Below are 15,676 nucleotides of genomic sequence, written 5' to 3'. Positions count from 1 at the left end.
GACTTCATTGGGTATCTTCCAAATTTTGTATTTTTAGTATGAAAGACTGTCTTTATGATTCCCTGGACACTACGTACTTGCTGAGAAAAGGGATTTTTGTTCCAAAAAGGCTGTAAACTTGGAAGATACCCACTTGATTTGACTAACTCATACTGAACTTAAGATTGCATTTTTGTAAGGAACAAGGATTTACCACAAGGTCCATCAGTAGCTGTTCTGGAGCTTCCTCAGCAGACGTTTATGGAATTGTGAGGACTTCTCATCTGTGTTCGCTTAAAAGTTGAGTAGGAGGGATGAACTTCATCCGCCGATAAAGGGCGTGTGATACTATTGAAAGCTTCAGAACAGCTACCAATGGATGATGATGAGATTGTTTATCAAGATTATTTTCTTGATTAATCAATAACAGTTTGGTTTATAAAATGTCCATCCCAGTTTCCCAGAGTCCAAGACTTCCAAAGTCTTGTTTTGTTGACCTAAAAGTACAGTTCCAAAAAAATATTCAGTATACAATGATGTGAAATAAAGAAAAATAGCAAATCTTCACATTCAAGAAGCTGAAACCATCAAATTTTATGCATTTTTGCTTGAAAAATTGCCTTTTAAATTAAATCTCTTTGAGTTTTGGACTGTTTGTTTACCGCTGGAAAATTGTGATGGCCACTTCTCCCTATTTTAGAAACAATACTAAAAGGCTTCATCTGTATTTATTGTCAGATCTACCCAGACGAGGGCCACTTCCTTCACAGCGATGGGACAAAGCAGCACCTGAGCCAATCTTTGGTCAACTTCTTCGAGGAGTGTTTCCGGGTGCCGGAGATACTGACCAACGACCAGCAAGAAGAGGACGAGGACGACAGTTAGACCCGCCCCCTCTGAACAGCCCCCACCGGCCAGCTATTACAGCACAATATGCAACAGATCTTTCTAACACAAATCGACCCTCCACCTGCTGTCTGTCCAATCTGATTCTAGCTCTACTCTGAAGTGCAGAATGTGCATGTGCAAAGGGGCCTCGGCCTACATCTGTGTTTCCTCACCTTGTGCTGGCTGCTGACACTGAAACCAGTCAGAAAGACATAAATAAATCTCAGATGTAAACAGTCATATCTCTGTCTGCTATTGGAATAAATGGACTTGGTGTTGAAGGAGCCGCCTCTCTAGTACTCCCTCTGGTGGACCAAAAGAGGATCAACACGACGTCCATAGAGCAACGTGTCTCCTCTCCAAACCCGGCACATTAATAGAGCACTTTTCAGCACAAAATACCCCCTGTGAAAGTTGTCACATCAGTTCATTATGTTATGAGATTTCACTTTTGAAAGGCGGCCAGTTTCCAATAACCTTGCCAACCAACTTACTGATTATTGTGTTCATGAGTATGATTACTGCTACTTGTTTCTCAGATTTTCTCTGTTCAGTGTCTTACAGTAGTACCGTGTCTATGAGTGGACGTCTGGCTGCATCAGTCCTTAGTTGCTTTTACAAAATGACGGCACAATGTTGTACTCCAAAAAACAAAGTGTCTGTACAAAAATGGTATGAAGTCATATTTTCCCTCTTCATATTTCTGGATTTAACTCTTTGTTCTTTTAGTCACTGTGCCTTAATGTGGGTGAAATGTTCATGTTAGGAGCCCACATGACACTGAAAACGAGTAAACATGGATAGGCCTTGTCTCAATTGTGCATTCCGTCGATAACTCGAAAGCCAGGTCACAATTTACTTTTCCTCAAAGGATAATCAGTGAGTTTAACACAACAACGTACGGCACATTTATCTCAAAAACCTGGAAAGAACTGAATACAGAAATTATTGTATGTATGTCTGCTTGAAAGATGGTATTATACTGACACAAAATGTGAAGAATATTTAGTTTGCAAATACAGTTCTTGATGTTTACCTACCAAACTGGCATACTGGTGAGTTAACTATGCTGAATTTTTCATTATTTTGTGAATTCCTTTGACTTGTGTGTTAAATGGCTTGACTCTCTCTCCCTCATGTCACTTCTGTTAGTGTTGTCAGTGGTTTCTAGTCAGCTGATGTACAAAGTGTATAAATCTTATATTGTTTAAGTCTTTATGTTGTATGTGCAACTTGTATATAAAGCATTTTCAAATGTATCTTTTGTTGGCTTCATTAATCACATTTTACATCACTTCTATATAAACCTTTGTCAGCTACAGATCGCGACTACCACCTTGTGCTTCAGCATTTTATCTGTTGCTTTAAGCCATTGTGCCCTCTTGTGTGCTGTACGAGTATTGCAGCATCATCGAGGGCACAGAAAAAACATTTTAAAACTCACAAGAGGCTGCAAAGAAAGGCCATACTGATTTAAATTTTCTACACAAGTGAATTCCTACTAGGCTTTTCGCAGCAGACATTTTGACTTTGAGAAAGAAGAAAAAGCACAGGTGTTACTATTTTAAACTAACGATGTGCAGGTATATTCAAGAGTCCCAGTAAGCCATGGCAGAGAGCCAGCATGAGCAACACCAGGACCCTGAAACCAAAGCAGATCAATGGAATTCAGTCAATTTTATTACTTTCACGTGTGCTTTTCCTCCTGTCACATGTAAAAAGGTCTATTGTGAAATGTCACCACTACTGAATACATTTGATATTTAAACACCACATTTTATAGCATTGGAATATTTAACTTTGAAAAGCTATCTGAATTAATGTGGTTTGACTTCTCCTCTTTCAAGTGTACAGAATGTTTTTTCAAGTTCAAGAATTTTTGAAGGTTAATTAATTCAGACAGGAAATGAAAGTGACAACAAATTGTATTTAAGTTGGTCAGGAGTAGTTGGTTATGTTCAGATGGAAACATTCAAGTCAAGAAAAAAAAAAACCTGGTTGCTCAAATTCACTAAAATTCAAGATGTGAAATTTAAAAGTGAATATCCAGCCTGCTGAGGATAATAAATCAGGCCTGAATGGAATCGATCAGACATGATCAAAGCAAGAGAAGTCCGGATGAGCCACTGAAAACTTCACATACTTCTATCTGAATTTAGGAACCTTCATTTTTTTTTTTTCTGAAGCTGAAACTTGAGATTACCTGTAAATTTCAGAAGGGAATTCAAACTTCATACATTCAGATAGATGTTTTCAAAGCAAACTATTTAAATTTTATGAATTCAGTTTAAATTTCAACATGAAGTATTCAGGAATGATTAAATTTCACAATTAGGTATTCAGAGATTCAAATCCATACAGCCTTTTTTTGCTTCCACATGCTCCTGTGATGCTTTCCTATGATGTGGTGAAAGACAAATATACGTCAACATTTGCCATTGACAAAATTTATTTCCAGTGTTTCAGGAGTCTGTGCACTCCCCTCTCAATCAGAGGAACACAGCATTGGTACAAATGGTCCACCTCAATGACATGTTTCCTCATGCAGGGAACTCTCTCTCTCTCCACAGAGAAGTATCCAACTGCCCATAACATCCACACATGCTCCGTGAGCAGCATCATCGTCATCATCAACAACTCACAATACTGAACTTAATCCTGCAATCTGATGGAAATGAAAAGTAAAGCAGCTAAAACATGGCATTTATATGTACATTAAGTTACTTATTTTACAAGGAATATTTAAAATTCAAGTTCTGTTAAAATCAAAAATGAAAAAAACAGGGAAAAAAAAGAGAAAAGTATAAAACATGTTAAGACCAGAGTGGAATGCCTAAGGAATGGAAGCTCGGCATTTTGTTACAGAACCTGTAGAATGACTGTGAGAGTCAACAATAAAAATGTCATTCACAGTAACATCTTCGTGTATCTCAACAAAGACAATATATGGCACCCATAACATTTCATTGTGAGGCACTTCCTATTGTGAAGAAACATGATTTTCTGATTTGATTACACAATTTCTTCTTCTCTTCCAACTTTTTTTTCCCCTCCTCCCTCTTTGCAATCTACCGCCACTCACTGACAGATGTTTGAACCACAAACACTAAAACACAGCATTAACATTTGCATCAGAGGGACGTTGTTCACTGCTCTTTAAACCATGTAACTGGGATGAATAAGAACTCTTTTTCCATTTGCATAAGTCCAGTGTCTCCTTGTCACCTTTGTACCTTTGGAGAAGCCCCTTTTATAGGCAGCTCACACACAGGCTGTACCAAAAACACAATTCAAGTACACAGAAAAATAGGGATATGTACACTTTAGAATGAAACACAAGCATCTAAAGCTTTTAGTCTGTATTACAGCAAGCATGTCTGTACATTCTTCATTTGGTTACTGAGAGACTCACTGACTTTGAACATTGTAACTTTCTTTACACAAAAATAGTTCCTCTGCAATACTAAAATTCTGTACTTTTCTACTACTTCCTACTCATCCTAAAAGTCAGTTCATCCTTAAAGCCTTAGCTAAGCCTTTTAACAATCTTAACTCGAATGTCCACACTTCCTTGCACGTACTGTACTTCACAGGCTCATTGTTTCATGAGTTGCAGGTCCTCTCAATCTTCAGCATAACAGGGATTTGTATTAGAAGGGGATGAAATCACCCCTCCTGGGCCATCCCAAAGTCATTTGTCATTAAAAAAAAAAAGAAAGAAAATGTATGATCGACATTTGTTCCATGCCTTATACACGAGCAAGATCAACGATCCCTGTGTGCAGTAATTCTCTTTTCACAGGCGCACACACCAGTTACAGACACACTCCAGACATTTTTTTGTACAACATGCTCATTCACAAACATTGGTCACACGACAGACATTACGCTAACAGACTCCCAAGTACGTACACATCTCACAGACAGAGAACGAAAAGTCACACACCTCCAACACTTCTCACAGGTACTGATAGAAGCGCGAATGGACCACCTGGGAACTAGTGAGTTTATGCGGGTGAGCGGTGGCTGAAAGGCTCAGATTTTTACTCTGGGGGACGTCCCCGTTCAACACCTCAGCTGGACGATGTGGCAGTTCAGAGGAGGACGAGGCTCCGAGGTTTTGGGTGTTTGTGCTGCACAGCCCCCCCTGTTGTTCAGAGAAGTCCAGGCTAACCTCGGGGTTGCTGGTGCGGTGACGCTCGCGGGCAATCCAGTCCCCAATGGAGAAGTCCTGAGAGCTGCACTTAGGCTTCAGCCGGTCCACAGCTGACAGCTCCGACCGAGAGCCTGAACCGATCCCGACCTGTTGCCAGTCTCCCAAAACAGACAGCTCGGCAAAGTCCCTCTGGCCGCCCATGGTGTGTCTGCGTCTGATGTTCTTCTTCTTACTGCGGCCCTCGGGGGACCGGCTCCTCTGGCTGCCAACGCCAAACATGTCATCCACTGACATTCGCAGACGCACCTTCAGTCGGTCTGTGATCTTCAGCTTCCATGCGGGCTCAGTCTTATCCAGCTCGCTCCGAGACGATGAGCTGAGGCTGCCAGTGGAACGACCCTTGACTGACCCCAAAACACGTGACAGTCTGTTGGAATCTTTATCACTGCGAGCGCCGTCCAGTGAAGACTCGCTGTCAGTTTTCTGTTGAGCAGCTTTCTTTCTTGACAGTGTGTCGCATTCGATTAGTCTGTGGGAGGGGAGGGGTCGTGGAGCCTCCTGCAGTTCTCGTTGCTCAGCTGCTCTGGCGTTCCCGACAGTAAACACCGACAGATCACTCTCACTGTCCGTCTCCATCGGCCTTCCCTCGCTGATGAGCTCACTGCGCTCGTCATCCGCATCATCTCCACCCCTGCTCTCAGCCACAGACTGCACTTCAGGACTGAGGGTGCTTAGCTCAGCTCCAGTCAGGAACGTCATGGATGATGTGGTGGAGTAGTCAGAGGTGATGGAGCAAACCTCTGCTCCCAGCCCGCTGGGTCCCGCTTCTGGTCCCAGAGCCAACATCCTGCCACGCCTCATTCTGGGCACCGAAGCCTGAGAGCTGGTGCTGTTCATCGTACCGAGGTCAGACACCGTATCGTCATAGTTGGAGGGTGGGTCTGATAGGGAGGACTGGTGAGTCATTGGCATGCGGTAGCTGAGGCTCGGGGAGTGGGAGGGTGAGGCGTACGGGGAGCCAGTTTGAAGGGTGGAGGAAAGGTGCTGGGGAGGCGGGGAGGGAGAGGGCTGCGACGTCAGGCTGCTAGAGAGAGACTCTTTCCCGTTGGTTTTGTCGAGCTGTTCCTCTGAGCTGTTCCTGTGCTTCTCTTTCTCACTGGTTTCATCCGTCTCCCCCTCCTCCTCGGTCCGGCTGCCTGGGGACCACAGAGGCTGCTGCTGGCTCTCCTCTGGGAGCTCCTTCTTGGGGAACACAGTGTCCAGGTCGTCATCTGAACTGCTGGGAGGAACTTTGTCCTTGGGCTTCTTGCGTTTGCGGCTGACGAAGAAGGAGGAGCGCAGCATCTCTTTGCTACACTGATCCTTCCCTGACCCCCACAAGCCCTGCTGATACAGAACCAAAACAGCGTTATGGACTAATTGATGTGAGACCGTTAAAACGGCAAAAACAGAGGAATGAAGGCTTTGTGAGAAAGAAAACGAAACAAGAGGAGAACATTACCTTTGATTTGGAGGAGTCACTACATGCTGAATCTGTATTAAAGAGAAGAGAATCATTAGTAACCAACCGTCTGCCACCTCTGACTTTCAGAAAACAGTCAACAAGATAAAGAGAGAGAAAAGGCAGCTTGAACGTTTGGCTCAGGGTGAAACTGACAGACACAATGAGTACAATGAGAGCAGCTGGATGAATGCAGATGACGCAGTTTCAGCTCAGAATAAGAGAGACAGGAGGAGGACGACGAGTAACCACATTAAGCAGTATATGGAAACGAGAAAGCGGCAGAGGAGGCCTGAGATGAGGGATGAGAGGAAAGTAAGTGAAAACCCGGCAGTAAACCAAGACATAAAAAGCAGCTCATGCTCATGTAACGATGGAACGACGGCACATCACGGACAAACACGCCAGTCACGGAGCATCACATGTAGCCACCAACCAGCTGTAGGCATTCTTTCCCAACTCAAAGACATCACAGAGGAGAGGGAGTGATGAGCTCGCTCTGACTTAAGGGGCCTGAGCTGAACAGATCAGTGAGTGTGTGTCGTGGTCGATACAGCTGGCGCAGGCAAGCCTTCGTATAACGGAAAGATTGCTCTTACTCCAAGCTAGATTAACTCCCGTGGTGCCCTTTAACATGTAGCCTGTCATTCCCAACAACATAAAAGGCAAAACAAAGAGTTCACAAAACTTTCTTATCTCACTGTTCAAAAGGAGAAAACACGCAAACTGCAGCTAACAAAGATAAGCAGACTAATAGTCCTTTCCCACCAAATGGTTCCAGGAACATTGGAGCAACAGGAAGTAAATTCAGTTACTAAAAGTCTCCTTTAAGCACTCCTGTCTACATTTCCACTGAATCTGTATAACCATATAGATGAGACAAATTAGACTGATGGATTAAAAAAACTACAGCAGTATTTGAGATGTATTTTCAGACATGAGGAAACAACAACGTAATTTACTTTGGCGCTGATATTTAAAATGGAGGTAACGAATGGATTCAAAGGAGACCTGCAGTGGTGGATGGAGACTGAAAACTCCAGAGCACCGGTCTCCAAAGTAGAAAATCTACTAAATATTTTATGGTTATACATTTCTGATTTACAGCATAACCATGCTCTTGTTCATTCACTTGTGCTCTCAGCCTTCGTCTCTTCTTTCGAGACAATATTACTCTTTTTTTTTTTCTTTTTACATCAAACATCAGAAGAAATGTCCTACTCTTGTCCTAATATTGTTGTATGTTAATTGTACGAGCGACAGGGGTGATCAACTAGCGACATTCAGCACTAAAAATTTTGCTTCAGTAGTTCCAGGGTCCCCAGAAAGAGTCAAAAAAGCAGGGACTTTTTTAGGCACCAAAACTATGTCAGAACAACTAAATATAGACAGGTAAGGTTCCTGAAATGGTTCCTGAGTTCCTGATGAAGTTCCTGTGGTGGAAATGGGCTATTAATTATCTAATTTTGGTTCAAACTGTGTGTATCTGCGTATATAGCAAGGTTCTGGTAGGGAGACAGCGTGAGGGACATGTTAGTGATTAATGTGGGTGTTTTACAGTATGTAACAGTAGGTGATGAGGGAGTATGTGGCAGTGTTTGTCTGTAGTTGACAATGTGATGTTTTTAATGTTGAATAAAGACAAAGATTTTGAAATTGGGACATCACAGACAACAAAAAACAAATCAAAAAACACAAAAGGAGGCACCTGAACCAAAAAAAAAACTACCTGTCGCGGCAAATACCGCTACATCTACCTGCTTGGGAGTCCCATCCACTGCTATTTAAATACAAAAGTACCTACATACAGTGCTTATCAATCTGGGACGTGGTTGTATGTGTGGGTTTGTTTGTGTGTAAACGAATGTGTGCTGGGGAACATCCAGCTCAGTCCCACCACTACGACCCCACCCTCAGACATCATGACAGGTTATGCCACATGACCGGGAGAGAACCTGAGGTTGACCGTACCATGCTACTTGTCCTTGCGATCAGCTTAAGAGACAACAAGAGACAGCAGAAGGGCTTTCAGAGAAAGTACAGCAGCATCGCTCTGTATCCCCTCAATTTAGGGTATTGGTTTAAATATGAGACGTGCACACCACAGGAAAAATGACAAACATCGACTTCTCTTTCTTTCTTTTTTATCTTTTTTCCTCCTTTCGCCCAAATTTAAAAGAGCTGCGGGTTTCTGCAGACTAGGCAGCTACACTGGGCACAACACTCGTCCTTCTTCCTACAGTCCCAGCTGTCCATCACTGACAAAACAGAGTCCATCAGTGACATCATCGAGTGATAGACGCCGCCCACTTGGCCTGTGTCAAGATTAGGTAATGTGTGAGTGCTGGACAGGGATAAGGGAGAAAAACAACACACTACACACAGAAGGGCAGAGGTCAGAAGGGTTAAAACTTCCATTGTTTCTTTTTGTTCGTTAGATTTTCTTTGGGAAAGAACATGCCGGGATTATGTGAGACGAGGAGGAGGGGAAGAAAAGAACTGAAAGAAAAGGAGTCGTCGTCTCAACACAGGTAAAGCACAGGGAGTGAAATAAAATGGACTTGAGCAAGAGAAAATAAAGAGTAAGGCAAAGAAATGAACAAAAATAAAACTTGAGGACAATTTTGATCTCTTTGGGCAAAAAAACATCAACAGCAAAACAAAACAGACTTTAATCCAAAAATAAATAAATAAATTTTAAAAAAGGCTTGGCATACTGCAAGATATTTTTCAACAATTTTCCAATGGTGGATCCACAAAATGTAGTCATTGAAAAATTACTGAAAAAGCTTGCATTAACGGAAACATAAAATTAGTAGACTTGTTTTAGCTCAAAGCATTTAAAATTATGGAAAATAGGCATGATGTTCTTCGTCTTAACATTAACAGCTGAGACACTGCTTGCCTTAATCTTAAAATAAGTCTATAGCACATATCTTTTACACTTAAATCTACTGCAATAATAGTAATGAAATATAATATTGCTGCCATGGTAAAATATTTGCTGTGGTGATGCTTGATTGCCGAGTCCCTGAGAGAGAAATCCCGGTGAGTTACCTGAGACTTCGCCCGGCGAGGCTGCGGTCCGTCCAATGTTGGAGAGCAGGTGGTCGATATTGGGTACAGGCTGAGACTGCACCGTGCTTTCCTGCTCAGCTGTGGTCTGGAGCCACGCATGGGAGGAAAAACATGATTGGAAGAGAAGAGAAGAGAGAGTAGGTAGATGATAAGTGAGTGAACACAGCTAATGTAGGGAAACAACCACAGCGACACAAAAGGGAAGCTTTCAAAAGTCAAAAAAAACAAAAGTGTCACATACAACAGGATCCTCATCACCGTCGTCGGTGAAGAACCAGTCATATTGTTGGATTAGGTTCTCAACTATCTTGCACTGGTCCGGCATGTGATTGACCATGTTGGTCATGTTGTCCTCAGAAGTTCTCACCAGCGTTGGCCCAAACACAATCGCCAGGTTACGAGGCTCCATCTAAACAGATAGAGTTAAGACAAATCCGATTTATTTGATGAATCCTTAAAGGGAAAGTGGATTGGAAGGTTCGACCTAATGACATTAACACTGACAGATCCTGTTAGTTGTCCTACCTTGTTCTTTTCACAGTTTTCAGAAACCCTCTTGAGGTGAGCACAAAGGAATTTCAGAGTTTCAAAGTGATGATCAGGTAATTCATGGATCTGCAAAGATTGACAACAAAGGGACGGTTTCAGCATTACAGTACTTGAATACTATTCACATACTTCTCTTTAAGATTTGAGAAACCGGTGCACAGATGTTCACTCACCAGCCTCTTAAGCTCCTTTAGTCTCTCAACGGAGTCTTCTGTTCTGTTGGCTTCAATAAAGTCACCGTACTTTTCTGTTGAACAGAACACAAAACCTTCAACTTAGAATGGGACAAAAGAAGATTCACATAGAAACTTCACTCCAGTTTCTGTTTGGACCTTCAGTGCATTTACAAGATCTTACCGTTTGTAAACAGAGGTTCTGGAAGTTTTCGGAAAAAGGACTTTAGTAAACTACTGATGACATTAAGGTCCCGCCATTTCTGCAGAGAAGAAAAAGATCAAGACAGCATTATTTTAAAGAAATCCTTAAAGTAAAAATTAATCTTTTTAAAGAAATCAACTTGTGTGTGAGTCACTCACGTCTTCCTGGATGTCGATGTCAGTCATGCCTTTGCTGTTGAGCTCCTCCTGCATGCTGGAGATGGCAGCATTGTTCCCAGGGACCCTGTAGATCCCTGTGTACTCAAGACCTCTTTCCTCCACCACCTTACAGCACACCTCCACAATCAGAGGAACAAACTGTACAACATACAGCAGAAAAACATTAGATACGACAAATCATTGATTATGTTATATCTGAAAATTGAACACAGATCTATCTACATACTGTGTGAATAAGCACAGCAGTTTGAGTTACTCTAGCACGAATTAGTGGCCATCACGGCTGACAAGTTGAAGCAAAATCAATATTTTATGTGTATGGAAGCAAGATGCTACTCACATCCTCTGAATGTTTAACTACACAGCCTGTTCTCTTAAAACACCAGGAGAGATTGAGACTTACTCTGTTAGTCTGTGCGGGTGGGCAGTCATCAAGTCGCACCCCAAATGTGACACCAGCTGGAGTCTTTTTTTCAAAGGGCTTCCTCATGATCCCTGCAATTCCAATTTTCCAAGCAGCTCTGTCCCTTGGTGGACTGGAGTCATCTGACATGGTACACACACACGCATAAATACATAAATAAGCAATCTAATGTTTTTAAAATAAGTGATATCGTAGCACAGTTTTGAAATGTTGTTCTTACCTTTCAGCGCCCTCCGCTCCTCTCCTGTTTTGGGTGAATGAGGGCTGTGGATCTTGCCGTCTGTTTTACTTCCCAGGAGGGCTTGTTTGATGCTGAGGGATTGTCGGGAGGTTTTGGGGGATGGTTCAGACCTGCTGCTGGGTGCACTGATCCAAATGAAAAGTTTTAAAGCATAAAATAAATTAGGTTGATATATAGTTAAAATGAATAGATATGTGGCTGAGTACTGTGGATGAGCCCCAGGGGGCAATATAGAGCGCTTCATACCTCATCATGTTGTACTCTTTGATCTTTCGACTGATCAAGTCCTGACTTGTTACAGCAGCATTCTGAAATGACAGCAAAAATACAGTAAGGACAGTATAAGCACACTAAGCACACTCTTCTTTTGCCAGGTGGAGTTTTATTTAGATGTGTATCTCTGATATGATTGAACAATTGTTAGTTACTTGATATTTCTTGTAAATCCAACAAAGTCATTTTGTAACAAGGTGTTCAAAGTCAGTGATACATAAATGCAAATCACTAAAATGTCATAACAACAACCGCAAATCTAAAAGTTTTACTATGTGGCAATCAGGAAGTAGTCAGTCATTTGACTAACAAACTGAAGATGAAACACTGGAGGCAAACTGCAGACAGGCAAATAACTGAACAAATGACTCCAGTTTGCTTCATGGACCAACGATGTTCTGAAGCAAATAGAGAATGTAGAACAGAATCAACTTCACCATTATGTCCAAAAATGTGAAGTCTGCCTGTATAGCCTAAAAACTCAAAGCATGACTACAAGAACATCTTAAAAAGGTCTCATGTTTACCAGCGTACAGTCTTATTAGATGTTAGCACAATATGATTTAAAAGCACAAAAATATTACAAACATACAGAAAACACTGTATGGTTCACTTCAAATATTCTACTGCCTGATTGAATAATAATGTCTCTGGTCAGTGGAAACTGTAACTGTGCAGTGTAACTACAATATGTGACCCCACCTAATCGTGCTGCCGGATACTGAAATGAATCATTGCCAGGAGATATCAGTGAACAAGGTCTTGCTTAAAGGCAATTTACTGATTGGTTCTCAGTTTGAAATGGAAATTTCCCCTCACACCCTGAGAAATGCCACCTGTTTTGTTTTTTTCTGCCCAGGTAAAACTAGTTTCCTTATTTCAGCCTTTGTTATGCATTTAATAACTAAAAGGATCTAATCTTCTCTATCTTACTGACACTTTTATTTCATTCCAAGGAAGACTTTGGTAGAATTTGTTGCTGATGCTTAACCTGATTGATGGGTGTGCCTGTAAAATCTGTTAAAATTATGGTGCAGTCTGGTCTAAACTTTTTTGTTGTTCCTCAGCAACTGATCACTAGTGCTATTCACTTGACCTGATGAAATTTTACTGGATAGAAAGATGACTGCAACACGCACTGTCAATGTCATTTTGGTACTTTCCGATGTCTGACAAATGTGTGAATCACATCTAACTTGTCAAGTGGCATTCTTCTTAACTTGATGGTGCAGTTAATGACACTACCTAAATCTTTCCAAAACTCACCTCTTCATCAAGGTTACTGTTTTCCTGAATGACTTTGATCCAGGTCAGCATGTCGTCCCTCCCTTCTGCCTGGAACAAGTACTCACAATCCGAGGTGGTTAGTCGCAGCACATTCTTGCGTCTTGTATCGCTGTAGGATATGTCAATCAGACAGGCCTTGATGCTGATGCGCAGGGGGTCCTCATCAGACTGCGATGAAGCATGAGACAGCGCATCTTTTCTGTCTCTGTAGAAGGTCAGGGTGTGACCTTGTAACACTACATACATCTGCTTCCATGATCTCATTCCTCCACCAACACGCTGCAGAGGCAGAGAGAGAAGAAACACAGAACTTATTTACACGTTGACACATATAATATTTATCACTGTTCACTATAAACATGAGTTTACAGGCATACCTTATTTTTATCTGTACTAAGTTGCCTAAAGTTAAGGAAGCCCTCTTTGGACGAATCAGCAAAGATATCTGAAGAGGAGTCCCTTCGAGATCCAGAATCCACAGAAGATTTATGACCATCCAGAGCCTGCAAGTGTGAAAACATGACATGCCATTTATTTCCTTTATTAGATAACTGACAGCAGAATGACAGGAAACATGGGGAGAGTGAGAGAAGGAGATGACATGCAACATAGATTTCCAGGTGGAATCAAACCTATGCCCCAATGACTATAACCCAATATCTGAGACATTAGTGTCTCAAATCACTTCCCAAGGATGCCAACAACATTGATGGAGCATCAAAGCCGGTCTGACTGTAACTGATAAGATGAGTTCCATATTTTGTCCTTATTTACTCATTTTAAGTTAAGTTAACATGCGTTATAAAAATGTGTCTCTGGCAGTGCCAGTGTCCAGCCTGCTGCTGGAGTTTTTCATCTATAATGTAATAGTTTACTTCCTCAGTCATGCTAAAAACAGTACTGGACCTCATTTCTCTTTCTGGTAGAGTGATTAGGTCTATAAGTTTAGGAAAAAACTACAGACTTTTCATAAAGTATGGACAAATATTTCAATTCACAACTTTTTTGAGAGTGTGTACTGGGCCACACTGTCCCAAAATAAAGGACTAATATCATAGGATGCCTGGTGGCGTGTTGTGATTAATCCAATAGTTACTCACCTTTCTCAGCCCCCTGAGACTTGGCATATGCTTACTGGAAGAACGTCTAGAAAACAAAGAAAAAGAGAAATAAGAAAGAGCAGAAGGTCAGACTGATCCATAAGCAAACACAAATAAGAAAAAACAAAAGCAATGACCTATTAACAGTCTGCACTAACCCTCTTCCCTCCTCCTGGTAGTTATCCAGACCTTCATCGTAGGATTTGGACCGCTCTGTTTTGCTGGCTGTTTCAGACTCCAGCAAAGCACTTCTTAGGGACTCTAAAAAAAAGTGTTTGACAAAATATGATGATGATGATGATGATTCACCTGTATTAACTGAGCACAAGAAGGTAGGCGTCCGGTGACAGATGATTTTAAAGAGTAACTAAATACCAAATGAAAATGTGAGGCACTAGAGCTAAAATTATTCAATTTTTGATATGATTTAAATAAAATGAATCAATGACGATTCTGATAAGTATGGAGTAGTTTAGGTCATTATCAGACATTTCTGTTCAATAACACAACCCAAAAAGTACTATGTTCTTTCCAAAGGAATTTTAGACAGCCAAGCCTTGACTGACATAACCATAACCCAACGAACCCAATGCCGTTTACCTTGGTCATGTGACAGCTGTCGACGAATGGGAGGGCATGGTGAGCCTGGACTGGAGGGACCTGTAGTTATCGATGGTGCAACAGATATCACAGCAGAAGGTGGAATAGGAGCTGCTTCCCGGTCGACACTGGGGCTGACTGGCTCATCTATGATGACAATAATACGTTCAGTGTGAGCACAGAGTTCAAATACAGCTTCTTTTAAATATGTTACTATATTACACATGTGAATATTTAGGCAGGTGTGTTATGTGTATGTTGTTTCATTAACTGACGCAATACAATATTTATATTCCCTATTTCTTGGGACATCTTTAAAACAAAAACAAATTCAATAACAATCATTTGTGGGATTCAGGCAAAATTAAAAACAGTCCTTCTGTGACTCCCACCGCTAACATGCCACAACACAGCTGAGAGTGGGAACAGATCATCTTCTGACAGGTTTTTTTGAGAGAGAAGGAAGTTCTTGACTCATGAGTACTGCCCACTCCAGGCACTTCAAGCCTGAAACAGCTCAGAGTACAAAGCTGCTCTCTGCAGCCGAGGGGCTTTTGGAGCTAAATTTAAAAGCAACTGTCCTAGTTCCAGCATGTACCCAACTTTGAAACGGGGCAAAGGAAAAAGGATGTCACCATCTACACAAGAAGGCCTGTTAAAAGGGAACTACAGTAAAATTCTGTCCATCACTGTTAAACATTTAGTAGTAACAACCCCTGTCTTTATTCTTTATCTACTCTCTCCAAAATATCACATGATCATTCTCTTCTGCTCCATTCAGCATAAATCCAAGTCCATAACAAACCCAAAAGAATTAAAACTTGCACATGCAGTGAGTGCACTTTTGTATAAGAGACAAAAATACATTGAAACATGTCCGGCAACTTCAGGTGCAGGTCTAACTCTCACAGTCCAAACAAACCCTACTCAAGCCAGCTTAGTAAAGCTGAGTCCAAACTCTCACCAGCACCATAACCAAAGTGGTCAGGACATGCTCACCATCTTTCCCATAATCAACTACATCAAAAACGATCATTCTCACT

General features: G+C 41.6%; 2 protein-coding genes across 4 annotated transcripts in view; one reads left to right on the top strand and one right to left on the bottom strand.

Annotated features, from left to right (window-relative positions):
* The window catches only part of LOC122994522 (dipeptidyl aminopeptidase-like protein 6), a 93,369-nt gene extending 91,243 nt beyond the window's left edge, over positions 1-2,126 (top strand). For both annotated transcript variants that reach the window (XM_044369252.1, XM_044369251.1), the window contains one exon: positions 718-2,126. In XM_044369252.1, the coding sequence (XP_044225187.1) occupies positions 718-864 (147 nt within the window). In that variant the 3' untranslated portion in view covers positions 865-2,126. The remainder of the gene's footprint in view (positions 1-717) is intronic.
* Positions 2,127-3,298: 1,172 nt separating this feature from the next.
* arhgap21b (Rho GTPase activating protein 21b) overlaps positions 3,299-15,676 on the bottom strand; it is a 39,807-nt gene continuing 27,429 nt past the window's right edge. The window contains exons 9-24 of one of the 2 annotated variants that reach the window (XM_044367522.1): positions 14,634-14,780; positions 14,192-14,294; positions 14,034-14,079; positions 13,311-13,436; positions 12,913-13,212; positions 11,620-11,681; positions 11,353-11,498; positions 11,112-11,254; positions 10,688-10,846; positions 10,509-10,587; positions 10,325-10,398; positions 10,128-10,217; positions 9,844-10,011; positions 9,582-9,687; positions 6,525-6,556; positions 3,299-6,409 (exon numbers count right to left, since the gene is read on the bottom strand). In XM_044367522.1, the coding sequence (XP_044223457.1) occupies positions 4,826-6,409; positions 6,525-6,556; positions 9,582-9,687; positions 9,844-10,011; positions 10,128-10,217; positions 10,325-10,398; positions 10,509-10,587; positions 10,688-10,846; positions 11,112-11,254; positions 11,353-11,498; positions 11,620-11,681; positions 12,913-13,212; positions 13,311-13,436; positions 14,034-14,079; positions 14,192-14,294; positions 14,634-14,780 (3,365 nt within the window). In that variant the 3' untranslated portion in view covers positions 3,299-4,825. The remainder of the gene's footprint in view (positions 6,410-6,524; positions 6,557-9,581; positions 9,688-9,843; positions 10,012-10,127; positions 10,218-10,324; positions 10,399-10,508; positions 10,588-10,687; positions 10,847-11,111; positions 11,255-11,352; positions 11,499-11,619; positions 11,682-12,912; positions 13,213-13,310; positions 13,437-14,033; positions 14,080-14,191; positions 14,295-14,633; positions 14,781-15,676) is intronic. The other variant, XM_044367523.1, reaches the window with a different exon arrangement.

The sequence above is a fragment of the Thunnus albacares genome, chromosome 12, assembly GCF_914725855.1.
Source record: "Thunnus albacares chromosome 12, fThuAlb1.1, whole genome shotgun sequence".
Lineage (NCBI taxonomy): Eukaryota > Metazoa > Chordata > Actinopteri > Scombriformes > Scombridae > Thunnus > Thunnus albacares.
Note: the sequence above shows the minus strand (reverse complement) of the source record. Positions and strands in the feature narration are given on the sequence as shown.